This window comes from Marmota monax, unplaced genomic scaffold (assembly GCF_021218885.2).
Source record: "Marmota monax isolate L192 unplaced genomic scaffold, Marmota_monax_Labrador192_F-V1.1 WCK01_AAM20220418_F8-fsc00014, whole genome shotgun sequence".
Classification (NCBI taxonomy): domain Eukaryota; kingdom Metazoa; phylum Chordata; class Mammalia; order Rodentia; family Sciuridae; genus Marmota; species Marmota monax.
Window position 1 is genome coordinate 16,654,841 of NW_026695222.1, and position 25,590 is coordinate 16,680,430.

At 40.0% G+C, this 25,590-nt stretch overlaps 3 protein-coding genes across 6 annotated transcripts in view; 2 read left to right on the top strand and 1 right to left on the bottom strand.

The window, feature by feature from the left end:
• Window positions 1-7,433, top strand: part of Phf20 (PHD finger protein 20) — a 127,836-nt gene extending 120,403 nt beyond the window's left edge. For all 3 annotated transcript variants that reach the window (XM_046432940.2, XM_046432942.2, XM_046432943.1), the window contains 2 exons: window positions 1,184-1,367; window positions 4,953-7,433. In XM_046432940.2, the coding sequence (XP_046288896.1) occupies window positions 1,184-1,367; window positions 4,953-5,095 (327 nt within the window). In that variant the 3' untranslated portion in view covers window positions 5,096-7,433. The remainder of the gene's footprint in view (window positions 1-1,183; window positions 1,368-4,952) is intronic.
• A 922-nt stretch (window positions 7,434-8,355) lies between these two features.
• Scand1 (SCAN domain containing 1) lies at window positions 8,356-9,367 on the bottom strand. Its single transcript, XM_046432946.2, has 2 exons — window positions 9,256-9,367; window positions 8,356-9,152 (listed from the first exon to the last, which is right to left on the bottom strand). The coding sequence occupies exon 2, from the start codon at window positions 9,095-9,097 to the stop codon at window positions 8,591-8,593; it is 507 nt and encodes a 168-aa protein (XP_046288902.1). The 5' UTR covers window positions 9,098-9,152; window positions 9,256-9,367; the 3' UTR covers window positions 8,356-8,590.
• A 24-nt stretch (window positions 9,368-9,391) lies between these two features.
• The window catches only part of Cnbd2 (cyclic nucleotide binding domain containing 2), a 57,115-nt gene continuing 40,916 nt past the window's right edge, over window positions 9,392-25,590 (top strand). The window contains exons 1-4 of one of the 2 annotated variants that reach the window (XM_058575551.1): window positions 9,392-9,543; window positions 11,252-11,305; window positions 21,540-21,677; window positions 24,346-24,399. In XM_058575551.1, coding sequence (XP_058431534.1) covers window positions 21,558-21,677; window positions 24,346-24,399 — 174 coding nt within the window. In that variant the 5' untranslated portion in view covers window positions 9,392-9,543; window positions 11,252-11,305; window positions 21,540-21,557. Of the gene's footprint in view, window positions 9,544-11,251; window positions 11,306-19,610; window positions 19,662-21,539; window positions 21,678-24,345; window positions 24,400-25,590 lie in introns of those variants that run through there. The other variant, XM_046432944.1, reaches the window with a different exon arrangement.

Here is a 25,590-nt window from a genome sequence, read left to right on the forward strand (position 1 = left end):
CATAAGGAGGATCCCTTTCATCAGAATATTCACTGCTTTCAATAGTTTTCCAAAGAACCTTCTGTCTTTTGTATATTAGCCATTCTCTTTGGAACCCCTTTGTGTCATCCTGTAATCGCCAGTGTTTTCATCTTTAACTGTTCACCAGTCCCATTGTGCCTGTCCTTAGATTGTCAGTGAGGCTTTGTGTGATTTTGGAACTTCTCTGCCCTGGTCATGCTTGCTTTCAAAGACTTTGTCTGGACGGTTGGCATCATCAGCATTAAGTATAGTGCTGCATTTTGCCAAGAGGGAGCATCCTAGACTATGCCTTCCAGGGTGGGGATTATACCTCATTTACCCTTTGCCCTTGCCTGTGTCTAAACAGTGTGGTAAGGACAGTCTTTTCAAACAGACCCAGTTTCAAGTCTGGTATCGGCCACTTTGTGATTCTGATTACTTCACTTCCTTCATGAGATCCTATTTCCTCATTTGTAGAATGGGGCCCCCAGACAGGGCCTCTCAGTTATTGTGGAATTTGTTTGTGAAAAGCTCTGAGAACATTGCTTTGCACATAGTAAGAGTAAGCACTAAATCAGTATTAACTGGAATTTGTTTCATTTTGAATGAATGAAAGGTTGAGATTTCAAACTCCAGAAAATATTTGCAGTTCTGAGGACTAGGTCTGCTTTCTAATACAAAATCAGAAAATACCTGGCAAGGCAACCAAAGGTTTCGGTTTCTTCAGGCAGTAGTGAGCTTACTAAAGCCATCACTGTGTTTACATATCTTATCCTGTTTGATCCTCATGAGCCTTCAAAGTAGGTTTTACTACCTCTGTCTTTGAAGATAGGGACTGGAGGCTCAGAGGGGAAGTAACTCACCAGGCCACACATTCAGCAAGAGTCAGAGCCAGGATTCTCCAAATGTGTATTGACCCATGTGCTAACTGTCATCCACATTAACACTTCTCTAGTAAGCTCCCTGGTCCCTGGTGACCCACTTCAGGCTGGGGCATTGAGCTAGCTAGGGGGAAGCATATTCTGGGCCACCCCAAGGAGGTGGTATTGGCACATTGGGTAGACTTCTGCTCAGTATCCACATGAGAAGGAGGAAAGGGAGATGGGGGTTTGGAGTATTCAGATGGCAGCTGGTTTTTCCAGAGGTTTGCAACTTAGTAACTTAAATGTCATCACATCCTCAGGTGAGAGACTATGTCTCCAAAAAGGTCCTACCAGAGGAAGCCCCTGCTCGGAAGCTGTTGGATAGAGGTGGAGAGGGGCTGTTGAGCTCCCAGCACCAGTGGCAGTTTAACCTGCTGACACACGTGGAGTCTCTTCAAGATGAAGTCACTCATAGAATGGATTCCATTGAAAAGGAGTTGGACGGTAGGGCTCCTCCCTTGGCTACCTGCCCATTGACATGAACTCTGTCTTCATGAGCCGCTTTCTTGGGTTTTCTTGATAATTTCCCTTTTGAATTGGGGTCTCACTATGGTGCCCAGGCTAAACTTGTGGACTCAAGTAATCCCTGCCTCAACCTTTAGAGTAGCTGGGACTACAGGCATGTGCCATCACACCAGCTTGAGTTGCTTTTGCTTTCTTTTTTAAAATATTCTTTAGTTGCCAATGATCATTTATTTATTTATATATGGTGCTGAGAATTGAACCCAGTGCCTCACACGTGCTAGGCAAGTGCTTTGCCACTGAGCCACAACTCTGCCCCTTGAGTTGGTTTTTCAACACCACCACTACCATATCCATGCACACAACCCCTTTTCTGGGTGCATGTATGCACACACAAACAGACACATACACACATACACACCCACACACACTAAAATCTGGCTATCCAAGGATATCTATATTATTGCCTCTTCTTTTTAGCCTCACCACCCCCAAGATGTACAAGCCTTACTTATAGTATTATTGGGTACTTGTAAAGTCCAATAATAATCAGAAGCCCTCTTTCTTGTGCCCAATCCCTTTTGTAAAAGGTAGGATGCAGGGCTGGAGGTGTAGCTTAGTGGTACAGCATGTGCTTAGCATAAAGGAGGGCCTGACTTCTACCCCCATTACCACGAAAACAAAACCAAACCAACAAAAGGTAATATACAGAAGAGCAGCCGGATCCTGCTTGTGGGAATGTGTAATCTGAGCAAATCTTTACTGACACATTTCTCTGGGAAATTAAAATTTTGACTTGAATTTTTAGTATGTTTAAAGATATAATCTGAAAACCTTTTATTTCAATCTTTGATAAACTCTAAAATGAAGCCTTCTCCCCTTTAGCTAGTAGAGAATTAAGAAATTGGCTGAGTCATTTGTGTAGCCCAGGATATTTCTCTCTGTTATTGATGGTGATGGACAGGCTGGATGGACTGAGTTTATAATTATGTACATGATCAAGTTTAGTCTCTCTTGACCCTCAGGAAATTGCCAGTTTTGGTTTTGAAGATAAAATTCTTTCGTGGTTGTTTATTTATTTCCAGATTATTTTCTCCTTAAAAACTGAGCCCAATTAAGAAATAAATGTTGAGTTTGAAGATTCTGGTTATAGTCAGGCTAGGATGTCTTTACTGGGGGATACAAAACATACAAGAAATATTACTCAGAGAAGAATGCCAAGTTAGGTGAGGAATGACCATGACCTGCATGTGATTGAGGCCACACCAGGGCTGGAAAATATTGACAGGAAGCCTTCTTGGAACTCCTGGAACTGCTGCCAAACTTTGAAGGGAGTGGTGATGTTTTCTGCTGGAGAGGGGGTGATTTGGTTGGTGGTTGATGAGAGCACTAGGTCAATGTGAAAAGGGCTGACCTGTTGGAGAACAGAAAGGAAGAGAGAGTGGGTGGAGAGACAGATGGACTGACTGACCTGCACATCCTCAAGCTCACATCCTGCCTCTGAGGCAAGCCCAAGGGCACATCTGGAAGGCGTATATCTCTTTTACTTCTAAGATGTTTCTTAGGTTTTTTTTAAATTATAGTTGATGCTACTGTATGTAAAAACCATGCTAAGAAGATTGAATGCCAGACTGGAAATTGTAGATTTTGAGAGAATGGGAGAAGTGTCTCTGGGTCTCTGAGAGGAAGCTTAGCACCATGGAGACAGGATGAATGTCCTGTTGTTGCCAAAGGAACCACCCTCAGGGGAGAAGTTGGAGCCTATGCAGATCTTATCTTCCTTGAGCCCTGGATTCACCAAGTGGGCATTGTGGCAAGATGATAAGCCTGGGCTCCCTCTGGCTCCCAGCAGACCTTTACTGTGTCCCACTGATTGAGACTCACATGTTCTTATGTGTTTCATCACTCCAGGCCCTGAGAGGCACCAAGTATGCAAGAAAATCAATTTTATTTAGGTAAATAGACTTTTTATTTAGTTAACACACTTTTGCATTATATGTAAGATTCATCAGAATCCCTTTTTAGGGAGATCCTCAGTTCATTTTATATCTTCACTTTGTTAGAAGAGACAAATATCAATGATATCATCTCATTACATGAAATTACAAACCATGGTAAGTGCTCAAGGAAGAATGTGTGATAGCACCTGTAATACAGGGACCAGATTCTGGAAGGAGAGTTGGGGAAAGCATCCCTAAGGAATAACTTGCAGGGAACAGAGAATTTAGGAGAATGAAGAGGTAAGTTAGGGCTCATATTTGAGGAAGGGAGGGGATTGTGTGACAGGTGACAGGTTGCTTGAGGAACAGGCATCGGGAGGGTCTTCTTTCTGCCCTCCAGAATCCAGAAGGTGCTCAGTGTAGATTGGTGCATGGACTAGAAAGGCTACAGGCAAGATGGGGTAAGCACAGAGTGTAAGTGGAAGGTCTAAGTGGCTCTTGACAAAGGTGTAGAATTCCCAAAGGTCTCTCCACCAAAGCCAGAGTTTTGTTAAGGGGAAGGCAAACATCTTTCTATAGAAAAATCCTTGCCTCGTAAGAAAAATAGCTTTTTAGATGTTGAACCAATTATTAAGTATATTAGAACCTAGATATCTTATATTAAATACTTAAAGGCAGAAAATAAGAGTATTTTATGCAACCAATAACTATGTGTCAATCAAGAATTAATACGAGGGCTGGGTTGTGGCTCAGTGGTAAAGTGTTTGCCTAGCGTGCATGAGGTACTGGGTTCGATTCTCAGCACCACATACAAATAAATAAAATAAAGATCCATTAACAACTAAAAATAATAAAAAAAAGAATTAATAAAGCAAATCAGAATTGATGGTGATAAAAACTGACCTTTTCAAATCCCTGTAAATTTTTTTGGTACTGGGGATTAAACCCAGGGGCACTTAACCACTGAGCCACATCCCCAGCCCTTCTTATTTTTTGAGACAGGATCTTGTTAAATTGCTCAGAGCTTCGCTAAGTTGCACAGGCTGGCTTTGAACTTGTGATCCTTGTGCCTCAGCTTCTGAAGTAGCTGAGATTATAGGTATGTGCCACCATGCCTGGCAGATTTTCACCTTTCTTGACAGGAGGCTAAAATACCAGGATATTGACAACACTGGAAAACTTTAGAAAGAGTGGGCAGTGACACTAGGAAAAGTGGGTCCTTTAAAGCCTTCTATAATCTGCACTAACACAATAGCCAGTAGCAATGTGTGGCCATTTAGTTAAAATTGAATAAAATTTTAAATTCAGCTTTTCAGTTGTACCATCCTCGTTTCAAGTGCTTAGTAGCAACAAAATAGTAGCTAGTGGCTACTGTTTTGGATAGTAGAAACATAGATCACTTTCATTGTCAAAGAGTTCTTTTGGACTATGCTGCTGTAAAGCACTTGAGCTCTGTCCCAGGAGTAATGCTTTGTGGGCCAGGTGTTGAAGCAACATTGGCTGAAATGGCCCTCTTCCCTGTCCTCCTGAGTATTCGGATGAGATAAGGAGCTGAAACTCTTGCTGAGGTTCTTGAAAATCAAGTGTTGGGGGCTCACTGGGTTTCATCTCTCTCTTCTGCCAACAGTGCTGGAGAGCTGGCTAGACTACACTGGGGAATTGGAGCCCCCAGAGCCGCTGGCCAGGCTTCCGCAGCTCAAGCATTGCATCAAGCAACTGCTGACAGACCTGGGCAAGGTGCAGCAGATCGCCCTCTGCTGCTCAACATGAAATTGGGCAACCAAGACTAATGGGGACACAATCCCGGGGCACCTGCAGGAGGAGCTTCGCATATTTAAATAAATAAATCTAGCATGCTGAATGCACGTGACACCGACTAACTTCAGGGATCTGGCCAGGAGTGTGAAGACATTGACAAAGAGGCCATTTTGGCTGCTGGAGGACAGGGCACTCTGATCTGGAAGCCTACCAAGAAGGTAGCAAATAGACTCTTGGGATTCCCTTCTGTGCACATCATTGAATGAAGAGAGTCTTTTTGCACAAACTTCACTTGAAATCGTGCCACTGATGATAAATGGAATGAGAGCCAAAAAAGTTGTTGGAAACAGTTGTAGATTCAATTTACAGTTTATTTAATTGACTTTTCTGTCAGGTTGGGGCACATGCCAAACCTTTTGATTTCTGCCTGGCATGTTTAGGCAGCAGGTATCATTTTCATTTTCCAGCTTCACCGGAATGTTGGGACTTGACTACGCTGCGGAAGTTGGGAAGGAGCAGAGGCCTCAACTGCCCTGCTTTCTCCTTAGGACTCTTCACTTTTCTCACCACATCTCTTGCATGACTTTATGGTACCAGGGACAAGTTTTATGTTTCACCCCAGAGTTGGCTGGGTTTTGGCTTTTCACAGAGGCCATACAGCTGAAGGAACTAGAACCTTGATGTAAAAGAATCTAGGAGGAATTCCAAACTGAAGCAGGCAGGGTCTAGAACCCAAAGGACAGCATTTTCTATCCACTTCTTAAGACAGCTTCCTAGTTCTATTTAAGGTTTAAAAAAAAGTTTCCCAAAATGTCAAACTCTTCCACTGTAAAGATTTGTTACAAAGAATGTGGTTTGGGGAATTACTTTATTTTGTATTGTGGTCAACAAACTTCAGATTCTCTATGTGCCACTTTTCTCCTTCCCTGAAAGGTATGTTCAATAGTTGGCATTTTCAGAATTGTTAATATACTTTAACACTTTAAATTTCCTGTTTATATTACTCTGTGAGATCAAGGTGATTATGCTGCTTAAGGTCCAAGTTTCATCTGTTTGTACCTTTTGAAACAATATTTATGTTACTTTTGCAGGTTACAGTTCCACATGTAATTGCTGTATTTTCTTTTGTTTTTATTGGGCAAAGTTAAAACGTTCCTTGCTTTGAGGAATGACCCGATTCACTGATTTTCTTATCACTAAAGATAAAAATCGAAGCACAGCTGTCCATTAACACAATTATGGGTTTATGAATCTGTAATGTTATATGCTGCAAATATTTACTATGTAAACGTAAAAGCCAATATCTCAATAGCAATGACAGTATCTCCAGCAATTGTTGGAATGGTTGGGCTTTAAGACACAGGTCATTGTCTTCGTAAATTCAGGCCTCTGGACCTAAGATGTTTCAAGGAATGCCCTGTCTAGGACAAGTTGACCTGTGTAACTGATCCATGTGGCTGTAACATCTGTAAGGAAGCTGACACAATTCCTCTACAAGAGGCTGTTTCACACTGCATTGGTGTTTCTGGTGTGGGAAGAAATGGCTCAGTGTTGTGTGGCATCTGTGTTCTGGATTATTTATCAGACAGCTGCATTTTAAGATTTGTGTAATGTTTATCTGAAAAGGGAAGAAACAGGATGATTTTCTATAGCCATAACTGTGGGGCTATATCGATTGTTGTATTATTACTGATTTTTCTGAAACTACATTTGAGTATCACAATTGGGGAAGCAGTAATTTTTAAGATAGTCAATTTAATGTCTTGTCCAAAGATGGAAGCTGAAACTGAATTATCCTAATTTTGTCAAGTGGCCATTACTGGACGACTTATCATTTAGGTTTTATAAAATAATCCTGTTTCACTCATTGTGATTTTTGTTCTTAGGGAAGCAGGGAAGACTCCCCAAAGTTCTGATAATCTCAGTGTGCTTCCCTAATTTAAAGCCATGTTGAGGGGCTCCATTCCCAATTCCTGGGTCAAGGTGAATTAACCCCAAGTTGGAGCACTGGAAACTGTTATTTGCAAACATTGCTGATTACCATTTAGAAATATGTGCACTACCTAAATTTTGTCTATTGAGAAAAGCTATCCACCTATAAAAAACTGCCTTGACAAAAACAATTCTGGTTTGACTAATCATTTTGCTTAATTGATGAGTTTATACAAGGTGGATTCTCAATGAGCCAACATTGCACTGTGGATACATATCTATGTTTACGCGCTAGTAGAACAGAAGGCGCTGTATATAGAAATGTTGCTTTGAAGCAATATTTGCAAAAACATGCAAACTTCTGTATCTGTATTTGGAAAAAAATAAAACAGGTTCTTGTTGCTGTTTCAGTCACATATTACTGAATTACAAAGTTCTTTTTCTTACTTTTAATATGTATTATTTAATCTTCTGTAACTTTTTTTTTTCTTTGCAGTACTGGGGATTGAACCCAAGAGTGTTTTACCACTGAGCTACATCCCCAGCTTTTTTGAGACAGGTTCTCTACCTTGCTGAGGGTCTAAGTTGCCAAGTCTGGCCCTGAATTTGTGATCCTTCCTCCCCAGCCTCCCAAGTTACTAGGATTACAGGCCGTGCCCTGCTTGTAACCACTACCTTTTAAAGGAAGCCTGCTTTTATCTTTTAAACACAATCTATGTTTTGCAGGAGGCAAACCCAGACTCTGCCAAGAAATCCCAAGAATATACAAATGCTTATTTTTATACAAGATCTCATTAAGTTCCTTTGAACTTGCCATCTTCCTGCCTCAACCTCTCCTGAGTTGCTGGGATTAGGGGCCTAAATTTTGACAAGGAAGTCAAGCAGTTTTAATAAGCAAGTCCAATGGCATAAACCCTGGCTCACAAAACAGACCTAGTCTCTCTGTAAGGGCAAGCAGTAAATAAAACATTTGACATGAAAATAGCCAAATAACTTGGGAAACTTATGCTCAAAATGCAGGTGGAGCAAGTTGATAGCTGTATAGGTACAGAGGTAGCCACTGAAGTGAGCATTTAATAGATTCAGCTATCCTGCCTTCAGAATCCCACAGCCATGAAGTATCCCTATCTATCTTTTCAGGTAGGAAACAAAACTCAGGTTCTAGCCATTTAGAGGCAGAGGAGGAATGGAACTGCTGAAATCTTCATCAAACAGCCTTCCACTAAACAAAGGAAACCCAAGAGGGTTCTTGGGAGTCCAGAAGAAAAACTTCACAGATGAGGTGGAGGAATGGTCCAGGTCTAGCCAATATTTAAGGATCTCACAATAGGCAACGAAAGCCCAGGGAACAGCAAAGGCTTTATTCTCGTGGGCTTCCAGCTTCCTTTCTCTAACAGCAGAAAGGAGGTAGGAAATAAACTCAGTGAAATAAACCCAATGAAGGACGAACAAAATAGACACACTAAGACAACGGGAGCTGTCAAAACTCGTTTTACATTAACATGGGGTGGGGTGCCAGGCTCTGACCCCCGACCCATCATGGCCCCAGTCTAAGAAAGTGCTCAGCCTCGCCGTTCAGCCGGTGATACGCACGTCCGCGCGGCGCCGGAGCCGCCGGGCCCGCGCTGCCTCAGGTAGAATGGCCAGTAGCTGCTCCTGCACCAGCATCTCCACCATCTGCTCCTTTGTGCGGATGTCGGGCCGCAGCCACTGGCGAGAGAGCTCCCGCAGCTGCCGGAACGCCTCCCGGGGGCCAGCCGCGTCCTGGTAGCGGAATTGCCGGAAACGCTGGCGGAACGTCTCGGGGCCGGGCCTGGAGCCACTCGGACCTATAGGAAAGTGCGGGGCAGCTTCGGCTTGAGGCGCAGAACCCAGGGGTGCGGGCCCCAGAGGCAGCTCGGGGGCCGCAGGATTCACTTCAGGGATCGCGGCGTTGGCGCTGGCGGGCTCAGGGGCAGGCGGAGACGACTCTGAAATCCAGGATCCCGCAGAGTTGGGCTCAGGGTCGGTTCCCTCTTGCAGCTCGGGCGGCGCAGCTGCTGGGCTCCCGGTGGCTGCTAAGCTCGGCTCGGTCGCCGCCATGACTTCGGCTCCCGGCGTCACTCTTTGTCCGGCAACTGTGGGTTCAGCACTGCGTCTGCGTGAGGTTGGGGTGAGGGAGATGTTTCTCGCTAAGAGCGGAGCCCGCACAACCCTTGCTAGAGGCAGACTCGAGACCCACCGAAGCTCGCCGAGCTTACCTGCACCGGCGAAGCAGCTGGAGCGACCGGAAGTGGGAGTCTCCTCTAGCTTCTCTATGATCAGGTCAGCGCGAGAGCACCCGGAAGCCGAACCCTGGCTTCCGCAAGCAACGCCCCCTAGCGTCGTGCAGTCACGTCAGGAGGTCACTGAGAACGTATTGCGGCCGTCGAATCTCAGCATGCAGGGAATCTCGCTAGGTGGTAGCACCCCTGACTTCGTCGGTGTCGGAGCATGAGTTGGAATGCGAGCCGAAAAAGGCGCAGAAGGGGGAGCCCAGAAGAGAAGAGGTAGACTTCGAGTTCCGGTGTCTCGGCCGAAAAACTAATACACTCTCGCTCTCCTAGGAAAATTTAAATTACAAATGTGACTTACAATATAATGTTGTTGATCTGCTCTGGGCTGAAGTGTTCAAGTCAGGCTGGCTTGGAATTTCCTTTGCAAGAGTTCTTTCCCTGACGGCCCCTGGCGGTGATGGTACCTACCTCAGAATTGTTGGGAGAATTAAATAAAGCCCTTGGAAAGATAGAGCTTTAAAAATGTTTGCTGTGCAGGGGCTGGGGCTCAGTGGTAGAGCGATTGCCTAGCATGTGTGAGACACTGGGTTCGGTTCTCAGCACCACATATAAATAAATAAAAATAAAGATCCATTGGTATTATGTATACACATATATATAGTTGAATTATATATATAATTGAATTATATATATAATATACACACACATATATATAAATATAAAAGTTTGCTGCTGTTTTCATTAGGTAATTGCTTATCATTTCTTATTTGCGAAATAAGAAATATGGCGTGAATTTAAAAGATGCAGGTAATAGTGTGTAGCGTTGACAGCCCTTCCATAAATGTTATAATGTTCTGTTTGACAGATGATTCATAAACAGGTTTTGTATCTACATTTCACAGAAAGAGAAACCGAGGTCCAGAAAGGGACGCCTACCCCATATGACCCTTGCTTGCCTTTGAGCTCTGTGGAGGATGAATGGGCATATTTAACAATGATCAACACACAGTGGCCCTTATGCCAAACTTGCCCTTCCTGTAGGATGTCTCCCTTGCATGGGTAGAAGTAAATCCACTGGATTAGATTTCAAACCCTTGAAAGTCATCACAATGGATCTTTCATGGTATTTAGTTGCTGCCATTAAATCTTGGGAGATTTCTACCTTTTTTTTTTTCTTTTCTTTTTGATAAAGTAGAAGAGCTGACCACTATATACAAAGGGGTATAGTGAACGGGAGCAAAATTTTGTGCAAACTACAAGCTAGATGGAGTGGTTAGGACCTAGAGAAGGGGTGAGATGAGGTTGGAAGGTTGGTGGGAGGGTAAGTCATAAAGGTCATAGAGTTACATATTTAAAATTTAAACCTGTCCCATTGGAAAAGAGAGTGAAATTTTATGGTATTTGAGATCATGAATCATGGAACGAATCATGAAATGTCACATCTCTGGTCCATTTCTTCCATCCTTATTGGAATCATGGAATATTAGAGATAGAAGAGGGATCTTAGAGATCTGTTAGAAAATGGACTGTTAGAATGGAAGACTGTTAAGAAATTGAATTTAAAAATCCAGTTCAGTAGTCTTAAACCTTTATAGGTTGCTCAGAATCAAATATATATATATAAAATACCTTTTTCTAGGACAAAGATACAGTTATGTGCTTCTGCACATAATTTCAAGTAATTTACTTATACCCTAGAATTTACCCAGGAGCCCTAGGTTAAGTTTAAAATACATATTTATAGGTGGGTGCCTAATCCCAGCAGCTTGGGAGGCTGAGGCAGGAGGATCTCAAGTTCAAAGCCTCAGCAACTTAGTGAGGCCTTAATTAACTCATCAAGACCCTGTCTCTAAAATATAAAAAAAGGGCTGGGGATGTATCTCAGTAGTTGAATGACCCTGGGGTCAATCTTTTCTATCAAAAAAAAACCAAACAGGCAAAAAACCCAACATATTTATATATGTTCTATTCCATTTTGCAGATTAAGAAATCAGCATGCCAAAAGGTGAAGAATTGGTACAAAATCAAATGTCTAGTAAGTAAATTCAAAACAGAATTTTTTTTACTTCTCTTCCAATGCTTTTTTCATATCCTCTTTTTCAGTTGTTGATGGACCTTTATTTTACTTATTTATTAGTATGTGGTGCTGAGAATCGAACCCAGTGCCTCACACATGCTAAGCGCTCTACCACAGAGCTACAACCCCAGCCCTATTATATTCTTTTTATTATCATTAGATTGAGAGCTCACTTCAGAAGGTTTCATAAATAATTGATCTTATATAACTTAGCTTCTGATACAAGGCCAGACATCCAGTAAACCCTTAGTAACTATTGATTTAAAAAGAAAAGAGGATGGGCTGGGATTGTGGCTCGGTGGTAGAGCACTCGCTTAGCACTTATGGGGCCCTGGGTTCGATCCCAGCACCATAAAAATAAATAAATAAAATAAAGGTATTGTGTCCAACCAAAATAAATGAATAAAAAGAAAAGAGGACATGGGCTGGGGTTGTAGCACAGTGGTAGAGAACTTGCGTAGCACATGTAAGGCACTGGGTTCAATCCTCAGCATACATATAAATAAATAAAATAAGGGTATTGTGTTCATCTACAACAGTGCCTGTTTTTTAAAATATTTTAAAAATATTAAAAAAAAGAGGATAACAACATGGATTGCAGACCATCTCTGGAAGGAAGAGATCTAACATGATTCTTAGACTCTGAAAGAGACTTTAGCGTCTTGACGATATACTGGTGCTGGGAGTTGTGTAAAAGAAGCCTGAATATTTTTATAAAAATCTTTTTATTTTGAAGTAATTATAGATTTATAGAAAGTAGCAAAAATAAAGCACAGAGTGGTCTCTTGTACTACTCACCCAGTTTTCCCTTATAGTAAGCATCTTATATAATTAGAGTACAATAGACCTTATTATTATGATTGCTCAGTTTTGCAAGTACTTGTTTGTGTATGTGTATATATGTTTATGAATATAGGTCTGTGTAATTTTATCACATATTCATGCGACTATTACCACAATCAGTATTAGAACTATTTGATCACCACAAAGATCATTCATGCTATCTCTTTATAATTGTACCTGGTTTTCCCCCTTCCCCTCATTCCTAACCACAGACAATCACTAGTCTCTTCTCCATCTGTATAATTTTGTCATTCAGAAAAATTCTCTGAAAGATTCATCCAGGTTGTTGAATGCAACAATAATATATTCTTTTATTGCTGAGTAGTAATCCATGGTATGGATATATCAAGGTTTTTTTTAGCCATTCACCTGTTGGAGGACAGTTGGATTATTTCCAATTTAGAGATATTACAAATAAAGCTGCCGTGAATTATTTTATTATTTATTACTTTATTCATTGTTGTATTTATATGTGGTGCCTGCAGGTGATTACAACTAAACAAGATAGCTCTGCATAGTCAGTGAATAAAGGAACTAGTACAGGCTCTGGCAGAGAGTATTCATTTAGTAATTTTTTAAAATGGTAATAATTACTAAGAGATAACACTTACTTGAATGTATAAGTTTTTTTTTATTTGTGATATTTTTAAAAACTGACAGGCAGCTGGATGTGAAGCTCAGTGGTACAGTATGCTTAGCATACACAGGCTTTGGGTTCGATCCTCAGCACCAAAAATGCTCAAGTAAAATTTTGAAATTCATAGGCATTACATTTATTAGCCATTCTTAAGCATCTCTATGTGATACTTTATTTATTGATGAGAAATTAAGGTCTAAAAATATTAGTTAACTTTCCCAGGTTCAGCCAGTGTTTTAGGATTGGAATTCAGCTGGTTGACTCTAGATCTAATAGGAAGCCATGAAAGGAGTTGAAACAGGGAAGGGGTGATTTGTTATAGGAGACCAACTCTGGATAAAGAATACTGCTTTATTGCTGACTATTTAGGTTATTTCTTACTTTTTCATAATTAAGATAATATGACAGTCATCTAGTATTTGAAGATCTTTCTGTGTCTTGGATTACCAATATCTATTGCTATCAAATTTATTTGGTTTCTGATTTTGAAAACAAGGGTTCTAATAGCACGAGTTTGATGAGTAATGCATATCCTTGTTCCCTTAAACTGTAGTCCTGAAAGAGGACTGAATTTATTTTTTTGCTATATATTGCTACAGTTTTAGAGTTGTATTTTATTCATAGATCCTTACGAATGAACAAAATAAAGTTCAGAGAGTGCAAGTACTAGTTAGGCTAGAATCAGCCATCGATGAATAAGAGCTGTTCTGTTTCCTCTTTGGCATTGATATTGTCATGTTTTTGAAAGCCATTCTATAGATGGTTAGAGGTATCTCATTGTGGCTTTAATTTGAATTTTCTCAATAACTTAATGATAATAAGCACATATGCTTATCTGCCATCACTCTATGTTCTTTGGCAAAATGTTTGTTCTTTCTACATTTTTATTGTTGTGATATCTTATTGGTGAGAATTTTCTTTTAACTTATCCTAATTCAGTTTTTTTAAAAAATTGTAAAATATACATAACATTCAAAATTATCATTTTAACTTTTTTTCCCCTCCAGTACTGGGGATTGAGCTATATTCTCAGATCTTTTTTATGTTTTATTTTGAGACATGTTCTTGCTAAGTTGCATTGCCAAGGCTGGCATGGCACTTGCAATTCTCCTGCTTCAGCTTCCCAAGTTTCTGGGATTACAGGCATGTACAGCTGTGCCCAGCTCTATTCTAACCATTCTTAAATATGCAGTTCACTGGCATAAAGTACATTCACTTTATAGTACAACCATATGACCATCCATCTCCAACTTTTTCTTTTCTTTCTTTCTTTCTTTTTTTTTTTTTTTTTTTTTTTGGTACTGGGGATTGAACTCAGGGGCACTTGGCCATTGAGCCACATCCCTAGTCCTATTTTATATTTTATTTCACTGAGTTGCTTAGTGCCTCACTGTTACTGAGGCTGGCTTTGAACTCGTGATCCTCCTGCCTCAGCCTCTTGAGCTGCTGGGATTACAGGCATGCACCACTGTGCCCGGCCAGAATTTTTTTTCATAATCCCAAACTGAAAATCTATGCCCATTAAAGAGTAATACTCCATTTTCCCCTCCTATTATTCCCCGGTAACCACTGTTCTACTTTCTGATTTTTTGAATTTGATATTCTTTGTTCCTTATGTAAGTGGAATAATATATTTGCTCTTTTGTATCTGGCTTATTTCACTTAGCATTATATTTATAAGGTTCATCCATTTTAAATCATTATCAGAATTTTATTCATTTTTTAAACATACCTTTATTTTATTTTTATGTGGTGCTAAGGATGGAACCCAGAGCCACACACATGCAAAGCGAGTGCTCTACCGCTGAGCCACAATCCTACCCCCAGAATTTTATTCATTTTTAAGGCTAAAATTCATATATATATATATATATATATATATATATATATATATATATATATATATATGAGATGTATTGCTTCTGAATTTTGCAGATTGCAGTGTCAAGATTTCAAAATATGGGGTTGCATTTGTAGCTCAGGGGTAGAACGCTTGCCTTGCATGTGTGAAGCACTGGGTTTGATCCTCAGCGCTACATAAAAATAAAAAAAAAAAAAAACAAAGGTATTGTGTCCATCTATAACTAAAGAAAATATTTTTAAAAATGTTGAGCAAGCTTTGAAAAAAAAAGATGTCAAAATATGAATAATTAGTCCAAAATAAAAAAAAAATTAGTGTTTCCATTTTATTTATTCATTCACCTGTTGTGGTCACTTTGATATTTCCCTGTTATGGATAATACTGCTTTGAATATTGTTGTATAGCTATTTGTTTGAGACCCTGTTTTTCAGTTAATTTGGGTGTATCTCCAGAGGTGGAATTACTAATTACATATAGTAATTCTATATTTAACTTTCTGAGGAACCACCATACTATTTCCCACAGTGGCTCCACCATTTTACATTCTCATCATCAATATGGGAAGTTTCTTGTTTTTCTATATCCTTGCCAAGAGTCATTACTTTGCATTATTTTTTTTAATGTGAGATATTCAGTATAAAATTTTAAGGTATGTTACCAATGGACAAGAAATTCAGATTTTCAACAGGTAATACGAAATTAGTAATACTATGATTTCATTTATATACACCACATAAAAATACCTCATTCCAGGGGGCCAGTGGGGATCATGGGGAAGGGAAAATATGGTTCAGATATAAAGACCCCAGTATGTTCTGTTCTTTCTTTCTTTTTTTTTTTTTTTAAGTTTCAGAAGCTTCCCTGTTTTTTTTTTTTCCTTTTTTTTTTTTTTTGCTGATTTCATTTTGATAATTTATTTTATCAAATATGTTTGATCCTGGGGTAAAGATGTTTTGATGAACTGGAGCTAACAATCTAGCTAGACTATCTTTATAATTAATGCAGTTATTAATAATTCCCATGCTAGGTAAACTGCAGCAGTCTGGCTGGGCACAATTCACGAGCCACTTGTCAAGCAGAAACGAACTTTATTTTTAGAACACGCACACCACACCACACCAGCTCTTCAGGAATTCCCACAGAGCCCATCTGCCACCACCGGCTTCCGGGGAGCCTCTCAACCCCCCACTCCTCCTGCTCTTGAGGCCGATTGGCTGGGTTGTGTGGGCGGAGCCAAAAGAGTCCCCCAATGAGCCGCTCCGTGGTCTGAAAGGGCAGGGAAACAGCCCAATGAACATCACCCCAGAGGAGCCAATCAGCGGGCAGCTGGAAGTTTGCTGGGGCCCCCTTCGGCTGTGGCTCTCAACAGTAAACCAGTGTAAATTTAAGGGCTTAGGTACTTTTCCTTTGTTTTCTTTTCACCAGTTTCTGCTCTGTTGCAAATCTCTGGTTGCTTTTTTTTTTTTTAATTGAACTTTGTTTAGTTGTCAATGAACCTTCTATTTATTTATTTGGCTGGTTGGTTTTTTGTTTGTATGCATGAAGTACTGAGGATCAATCCCAGGGCGTCACACATGCCAGGCAAGCACTCTACCACTGAGCAACAACAATTCCAGTCCAGTTCCCTTTTTAAAGAAATATTTATTTTTTAGTTGTAGGTGGACACAATACCTTTATTTTATTTTTATGTGGTGCTGAGGACCAAACCCAGAGCCTCATGTGTGCTAGGTGAGCACGATACCACTGAGCCATATCCCCAGCCCCTGGTTCCCATTTTTTATTCCTTAAATTTGCATATAATATGCTGGGCTGTAGCTCAGTAGTAGAGCACTTGCCTGGCATGTGTGAGTACTAAGTTTGATTCTCAGCACCACATATACATAAATAAATAAAATAAAGATTGACAACGAAAAAAAAAAGATTATAGTACAAAATTCAAAAATCAAATAAGGGTAATTGTTATACTTTGCTTCTTTCACACAATCTCCATTATTATTGTTAGTTCCATATATATATATATATATATATATATTTTTTTTTTTTTTTCCTTTTGTTTGTTTTGGTACCAGGGATTGAACTCCAGGGGAGTTTAACCACTGAGTCACATCCCAAGCTTTTAAGACTAGGTCTCTCTAAATTGCTGAGGCTAGCCTTGAACTTGCCATCCTCCTGCCTCAGCCTCCCCAGCTGCTGGGATTTAGGCATGCTTCACCATGCCCAGTTTCTTTTATACTTTTAAATATGTGTATACATCTGTTTCTTAGTATAGCAGTTTTGAATGATATCTTAAGACTTAGAGCTATGAAAATTAAAGAATCAAAGAATCCATATTCTTTTTTTTTTTTTTTTTTTTTTTTGGTACCAGGGATTGAACTCAGGGGTGCTTAACTACTCCCAGTTCTTTTAAATATTTTATGTGTAGAGACAGGGTCTTGATGAGTTGCTTAGGGCCTCACTAAGTTGCTGCGGCTGACTTTGAACTTGTGATCCTCCTGCCTTGCCTCCCAAGCTGCTGGGATTACAGGCACCACCATGCCTGGCTAAGAATCCATATTTTTATATCACCTCTCTCCTGTACTTGTTAGCTATATTATTTCTTGGCTCTTTTTTTAAAAATATTTTTTAATTGTAGATGAACACAATACTTTTATTTATTTTTATGTGGTTTTGAGGCTCGAACCCAGTGCCTAGCACATACAGACAAGTGCTCTACCACTGAACCACAATTGCAGTCCCTCTTGGCTCTTTTTTAATCTTTCCAACTCCTTTACTTGCTCTTTCAATCCTGTCTTCTGTTTTCAACCAGACCAGCAGCATCCTTTTTGATGTTTCTGAAATGACCTTGACTTCTGAGATGCTTTTTTAAAAATTTTATTTATTTTTTATTAGTTGTTCAAGACAATACAATGATCTTGACATATCATACATTTGATTCAAATAGGGTATGAATTCTCATTTTTCCACGTGTACAGATGCTTTGATTTTTAAAATACTTGTTTCCCAAACTCTGTCAGTGCCATCTCCTCCATTTTTAAAATTTTTTATTCTTTATAATATTTTTTTAAATATTTATTTTTTTTAGTTGTACACAATACCTTTATTTTGTTTATGTATTTTTACGTGGTGCTGAGGATTGAGCCCAGGGCCTCACACGTGCTAGGCAAGCACTCTACCGCTGAGCCACAACTCCAGCCCTATTCTTTGTAATATCATGTCCTTGCTTTGATCTCATTCTACAATGTCCTGAGCCCTTTAAGTTCTTTTTTGTTAATGATTATCATCTATTTCATGTTAATTTTCGTCTTTTTATTGATGTCTTTCACCTGTCATTTGTTTTTCTTATTCCCTGCCTACCCCTCCCACAATTTTTTGTAATATGTATACATAGATTTGGTGCTATTTCTTTTTGTTATAATTCCTTTTGATAAGATTATTACAGAATCTTAGGTGTGAAAATACTACAGAGAGGTCTCTGGTATTCTGCACCCAGTTTGCCTCCAAAATAATATCTTACATGACTATAGTATAATATCAAAACTAGGAAATTGACACAGGTACAATCCACAGACCTTATTTTTATAAGCCCTCAGTTTTACATGCACTTGTTTGTGTGAATATATATGTGTATGTATAGGCCTACTATAACTCTTCTTTAGATGCATGCTAGGCAATTGCTATACCACGGAGCAACACCCCCAGAACCTGGGTCTTTCTTCCAGTTGTCTTCACTGCATTACGTATCCTTCTGTTTCTCCCTTGGTTGGCCAGGGTGTGAGTAGCAGATAAACCAGCTAAATAGGAATGGCAGATCTGGTGATATTTGAAATCAGTTTTCCACTGAGGATCCTGTTGCAAAAGCAAACTGAGGTTCTGTAATCAATTGCCATCTTTATTCTAGAAGAAAAAAAAAATACTTTTCCCCCGTCTTCTTTATTTTTAGAAGAACCCTAGAGTCATTTCTGTCACCAAGACCCTTCAACATTTTTTGTTTGTTCATTTTTTTATTTTTTATTTTTTAAACATTTATTTTTTAATTGTAGTTGGATACAATATCCTTATTTTATTTCTTTATTTTTATGTGGTGATGAGGATTGAACCCAGGGCTCTGCACATGCTAGGTGAGTGCTCTACCACTGAGCCACAATCCTAGCCTCTATTTATTTTTTTGATACCAGGGATTGACCCAGAGGTGCTTAACTACTGAGCCACACCCCCCTTTAAATAAATTTTTATTTTGGGACAGGGTCATGCTAAACTGCTTTGGGCCTTGCTAAATTGATGAGGCTGACTTTGAACTTGCAATCCTCCTGCCTCAGTATCCTTAGCCACCAAAATTACAGGCATGAGCCACCGCACCTGTCTCCTTCAACATTTGATGCCTCGTTAAGTTGAGGGCTTCCATTTTGCTGAGTTGGCCAGATTATCCTGATTTAACAAGACTTCAGGGACTATACCATGCACCCATTCTTCAGGGTCTAGCAAGTTCTTAGTCTTAGAGTGATCCCAAGGCTAAAGTGGATGTTTCTACCTCTAGCCCAGAAACCTGCTTTTCTTTAAGATGGCTCCAAGACTCTTGCAGTCATTTAGCCACTTTGAACCCTAGTGTCCTTGAGCATGAAGTTGGGATTAAGCTCACTCACCTTGTGGTATTTGTGAGGATTAATTGACATGAGTGTTTTATAATAAAAGATTCACAGATTCAGTGTCTTTCCATTGTCCCCTCCTCCTTCCAGAATCTTATTATGACATCAGTAGATTCTGAGAATGAGGCTTCCAGCTGTTGTTGGCAGGGTATAAGGAGAGGAAGAAACTGTTTCCATGCCACTGAGGGAAGTTGTTTGTTTCTAATGTAATTGGATCCTTGGGGGAAGATTAGTCATATTATCCTTGAATGCATTGTATCATTTGCCAACTCAAGAACCATGAGGAGACGTAAGGTGTCTCATTACTGGCAACTCCTGAAGGAGGAACTGGTAAGGAGGATCAAGGGTTCTTGAGGGAATTCCTGAGAAGGAGATTAAACAAACAGGCATTTTGGGGAACAGGCAGGTAGGAGGGACCTTGGATGAGTGGTGGCCACCCTGTACCTTTTGGAGTCACAGCGTGGCACAAAGGAAGGTGTTCCAGAAGGAGCTCAGAAGGACTAAATTCTGACCACTGCTCTATAGCCTCCTACCTTCTGGACACTGGGCAAGCACCAGGCCACACTCTTGAGTCTTAGAGTCCTGTTCTGTACCCAGTCTTTAGAGGCAGAGAGAATAAGACAGGGTAGCAAGGTAAAATAATAGAGTAAGCTGTGGACTCGGGTTTAGAACTCCATTATCTATTAGTCATGGCAAGTTCCTCAGTTTGCTGTGCCTTTGTTTTCTCCTCTATAAAAGGGCACTGATAATTTTTAGAACTTATTGTATAAATTTACTGTTGAGGATTAAGTGAGTTAATACATATTAGAATAATGCCTGACATTACTAAATTATACTCAATAAATGTTAATCTCATTAATAAATTACCTTTCCCCATATTTCCTTTAGATATCTAGTTTTTTAATGAGATAGAATACTACAGTTGCAGGTAAAGCCCTTCTATTTCTCTTCACTGGTAATCACTTTCCTGAGTTTGGTATTATCATTCCTATTTACATTTTTGTTATTGTATATATATATATATATATATATATATATATATATATATATATATATATATATATCCATAAACAACATATAGTGTACATAGGACACTTTTTTTAAAAGGACACCTTAAATGACATCATAGTTCACTTCCCCCCCCATTCAAATGATTTCAGCTTTATTTACATTGATACACACAGTCCAGTGCTATGTTCAGTCCTGTGACTGTCCCTTAATGTGTCAGTCCCTTCCCCTACTAATGGACATTTAACTTATTTTCAGCCATTCACTTAACAAACAGTGCTGCCATGAGCATTCTCCTGGCTCTCTCCTTGTGCGCATGTGAGTTTCTCTAAGTATGTATATAACGTGTATAATTTCTTGATGGTGAATTACACATATCCTCAACCTTATAAAATGTTTCCAAATTGCTCTACAACATTGTCATACCATGTTTCCCATTTTTGCAATATGTGTAAAATAGTATCTTATTATTTTAATTTACATTTCCTTTATTTCTAGTGATGTTAAAAATCTTTTCATAATTTATAGTTGATTAGAATTTTCCTTTGAATTGCTCATTCATAGTTTTTGCTCATTTGTTATTGGATTATTATATTTTTTGTATGATTGTAGTATTTAAAAAAATTCTACGTGGTTATCCTTTCAGTTATATGTATGGCAAATACATTCTTTCAATCTGCAGTTTGTCTTTTCACTTTGTTTATGATGTGCTTATTAATAGAAGTTAGTAAACAGAAGTTTTTAATGTAATTTTTGCATTTTTTAAATGAAAATTTTTAAATGTAAAACTTGAAAAAAATGTGTAATGATCATCTATTAGAACTCTCAATCAACATTTTGCCATGTTGGCTTTTTGTGTCACCCCCCACCTCATGCTGTCTGCAGTTACTTGTGCCCTTTATTTTCTGGATAAAAGTGAAAGACTTCACATTTAGGTATTAGTATGTTAGTGAGTGTTTATAATGCTGATTTCTAGAGTGAGGAATGCCCTTATTTGTAATAGTTGCCAATTTCTGTGGCATTAATACTCTCTCTGTGGCTAGTTTCAAGCTACCAACATAATTTCAACAGGCAACCATTTCTTCAGCACATCATAGCATTTAATCCTGTTAAATTTCATCTTGTTCAGTGCCATCCAGACTTCTTTTGACTATTGAGAACAGATGATCTCCATTGATCTTGTTCGCTTTGTTTCCACAGGGGCTGTACCAACTTACCATGGATATCATAATGATGATCCGAGTGTGTAAAATGTTCCGCCAAGGACTCGGGGGATTCCGAGAATATCAAGTCATTGAGGTCCCTCACAGAAAGCATCCTCTCTTCTCCTTCTGGGATGTAAGCATCTGGCTTAATAGGATTGTTAGGATTTAAGGAGGTATAATATATATAGCACCCCATTTCCCAGCCCGTGCTCAGAATCAGCTGAGAGAAAAGACAAAGGACAAAGCAGATATGAGATCCAGCAATCAGTTTTTATTATTAATGACAGACTTATATTGGAGAAGGTGGGACTTCTATCATCAAGCAAGAGAGTTACCTAATACCCTCAGAATTAGCCTTTCATGCCTTGTGGCAGGCAATGCTGAATGAGGCAGGATTCTAGTGCAATGTGTTTAGCAGAACGTGAATTCAGAAGAAAGAAAAAGGAAATGATCACACCAAGATTTTCCTTCCAAACTTACCAAGGAATTCTTCCTTCCTTTTCCATAGGTATATTAACAGTGTTCTACTAATACCCATCTTTGCATATAGAAAGAAACATAGAAGGGAGGAAGACATGGTCTGATTCCAAACATGATCATAGGAGCCAAAAAGAATCTAGGAGCCACAACAGAGCCAGGGTTTTCTGAATACCACAGATTATATACCATCTTTACTTTCTTTCCTATCGTCCCAAAAGGGAACATTTTCAGGGCCATGTTCATTGTGGTGACCCTGCTTTTAGACTTTCTAGAAGTTCCCACTTAAAAGTATTTTATCCCAGTAGTAGATCAGGGGTCTTTTTGGCTCAGAAATGGTGAAAATTTGGTCACCATTCTGTTAACTTGACCTGGTTCCCTGAAGATATATCATTACTGTGTTCCCATTGGTGTGTTCCCAGGCTTTAGCATTTCCCCAGCTAATACGTGGAAAAGTCCTGCCCATTTTCTTCTTGTGCCAAGAGTGATTAGACCCAGAATTCCTCTCCACCCCTCACATCTTGTCCAAGAAATTTCCCACAGTGATTTCTGAAAGATAGTGGCTAAAGAGGAGAATGAGGATGGTAATGGGGAGTAGGAAGGTAGCCTTCCGTTGGTTTCTAAGGGATCAGCAGGTGATCTAACTGATGTGTGTGGTAGCTAAGTTAAGATACAGCAGGGAAGCCAGCCCAGTGGCATATGCCTGTAATCCCAGCAGCTTGGGAGGCTGAGGCAGGAGGATTATATGTTCGAGGCCAGCCTGAACAGCTTAGCAAGACCCTGTTTCAAAATAAAAAAGGACTGGAAATGTAGCTTACTGGTAGAGTGCCTTCAATCCCTAGTACTGGGGTTGGGGGGCGGGAAATGGATAGATAGATAGTAGGGTGTAGAGCTTATGAGCCAGTTGGAGAAGGAAGATATGCCCTTTCAAAATATATTCAGGTTTATCTATTTTTAGATATGCTGGCAAGCCAAAGAAATCTATAGCCACATGATTTGGGCCATTAGACAGGGAAGAGATGGAATAGAATTATAACCTGAGAGACTCACGTTTGCTCCCAGGAAGGACAAACTGATTCTCAGGGTGGCATGCTGTGGTGAAGCAATGAGCCCTGGAGATCAGGGGGCTCCCCAGGAGATGCAGGCTGCTGCATGCTTAAGTTGGAAGCTAAAGACCCAGATTTAGGCTTAGCATGAAGCTAAACCTAACTACATTGCCACGCGGAGTGACTTTGGGCTGAGCAGAAGCTTTGCAAGGGCAGTCTACCAGGGGTCAGGTGGAGAGCTAGGGACTGGAGCACAAAGTAAGGTAGACAGCCAGAGGCTGGTTTTCAGTTAAAAGTAAATCAATATTTTAGAGCATCACCACTTCTTTCAGTGGCCTTCCTGAGAAGCATTGCATGGATACAAAAATGCTAAATTGTGGTAGGGTGGGGGGTATTCAGGGATCTCAGCGGGATGTAGGGAATAGTATGAGATATACCCCTAAGAGAATGAGCTTCCTGGTTTGACCCAGAATGATGGTCAGGGCCTTGTTTTTTTTCCTTCCTCGCTTTCTATTTTTCTCTACTCTCCACATCCTCTATTCATCTGTCAGAAGGTAGGGTTGGATTAGATCATCCCTGAGATCTGTTACCCCTTCTCCTGGCCATGCTCCAGGAAAAGCCTGGGTTCAGATCCACCTGGCCCACTTATTTGCTGTGAGGTCCTTTAAAAAGTTCCTTCACTCACCTCAAGCCCAAAATAGGGCTTTGTTCTAATGACTAAACAGAGTAAGGTGAAAAAGGTGTGTCATGCTTGGCTCACTGTACACATTTTACAAAGCTTGCTTCATTTGTTCCTTTTTATCCCTGCTCTTTTTCTATATATATTTTCTTGTTTGTTTTCTTCTTTTCCCTCTTCCTTTTCTCTCTTCATCATCTATTTTCTCTGTACCCTTTCTTCCTTTCTCTGCCTTCACAATAATGTTGATGGCTGTGGCTGGAAAACAGTGTAGTGCTGAGTTAGGGTTTTTTTTTTTTTTTAGTGCTGGGGATTGAATCCAGGGGCACTCTTAACCACTGAACTACATCCCCAGACAGGGTCTTTTTATATTGCTGAGGCTGGCCTCGAACTTGCAGTCTTTCTGCCTAAACCTCCTGAGTTGTTGAGATTATGGGTGTATGCTGTGTTGAGGCTTTTTACATAGAAGGGCCAGCTGGTAGGGCATTTCTTATTGCTTCCTGCCCACTGTAGTGGTTCAGGTACACAGAAGGATCTCAGATACAGAATTCCGGGAGTAGTCTTACTGACTCTCCTTTCTCTCCCTGCCTCATTTCTTTCAGAAAAAGAAGCAAGGCCGAATTATATTTGATACCGAGGACTTTGTTGCTGAGGAGGTATGCACACCTGTAATATAGTGGGGGGATGTTCTGTTTGTATTATAGCCAAAGAAGCACTAGGTATCAGGAGAGCTGGTTTTGGTCCAGACTCTGCCACTTATCCATTATGTCACCACTGAGCCACTTACTTTCCTCATCTATAGATGATTTTAGTGACCTTGTCCAGCCCTGGCATTCTAAGACTGTGAGCACCTGTTGTCACTGAATAACTGAGTGGAACCAGTTGTCACTGAATAGCAGAGTTTCTGGGTTTGGACTCATGGGAAAACGAAAGAAAGCAAAATAGGATGTGAGAGACCAGACAAAGGAGAAGGAAGCCAGGTGGTGGAAAAATTCTTGACCTGAGTGAGAATTCTGGTTCTGTGATGAGCACTCTGAGAGATGTCTGGCACACCTGCCCCCATATGGGTGTTGGATGCCCTTTAAGTTTTTTCATTTGATGAGGGAATGGCTTTATATCTGTGTGAGGCTTTACACTATGTGACTTATTCTCTAAATTTCAGGCATCATTATTATCTTCCTTACTTCTACCCACCAAATCTTAGATGTTAAATTAAAATTTAAATTCCAGTTTAAATTTAAAGGAAACTACCTAGTTATAGGAAGATTTGAAGTTTGCATTAATGCAGCCTAACTTGACCCTGGTCTTAGAGTAGCCATGTTGATTTTTCTCTCGGGGAAAGAGGAAAAAAACAGAACCTTAAAATTGGTACTAGAACCACCTGTGCCCATCCTTGTTCTTCCCCTCACCCTTTTGGAGCCAAAGTATGGTTTCTATTGCCTGCTTCTCCTGGACATAATCTTATTTCTTATGTCCTCTCATTAATGAAGCATAATCAAGTAAGTCTTCCAAATTCTGTATTTCTTTAGATTTCAAGACCAGCCAGTGTCTGACATTGGGCATTGAAGATTACCCAAGTTTTATGTGGGGTCCTGTCTGAGAGCCACAGAACTCTAGAGCTGAGGGCAATTCTGGGCAAAGCAGTTGATGGATAGAAGAGGGCACACAGGGAAAAATCCATTGTTATAGGCAAGGCTTATAGGTGGCAATCTAGTGAGTCATGTGTGATTAGTTCCAGTACTGAGAACATCTTGACTAAGACGTGAGCAAAGTTCTCTGATTACCAGTGTGCTTGTGCTGAAAGGATGCTGCAGGGTCCCTGGAGTCTGAGGAGCCCAAATTGCCTG

Excerpts from the sequence above, each read along its gene's own strand:
- Scand1 (XM_046432946.2), bottom strand. The coding sequence starts at position 9,097 with ATGGCGGCGACCGAGCCGAGCTTAGCAGCCACCGGGAGCCCAGCAGCT.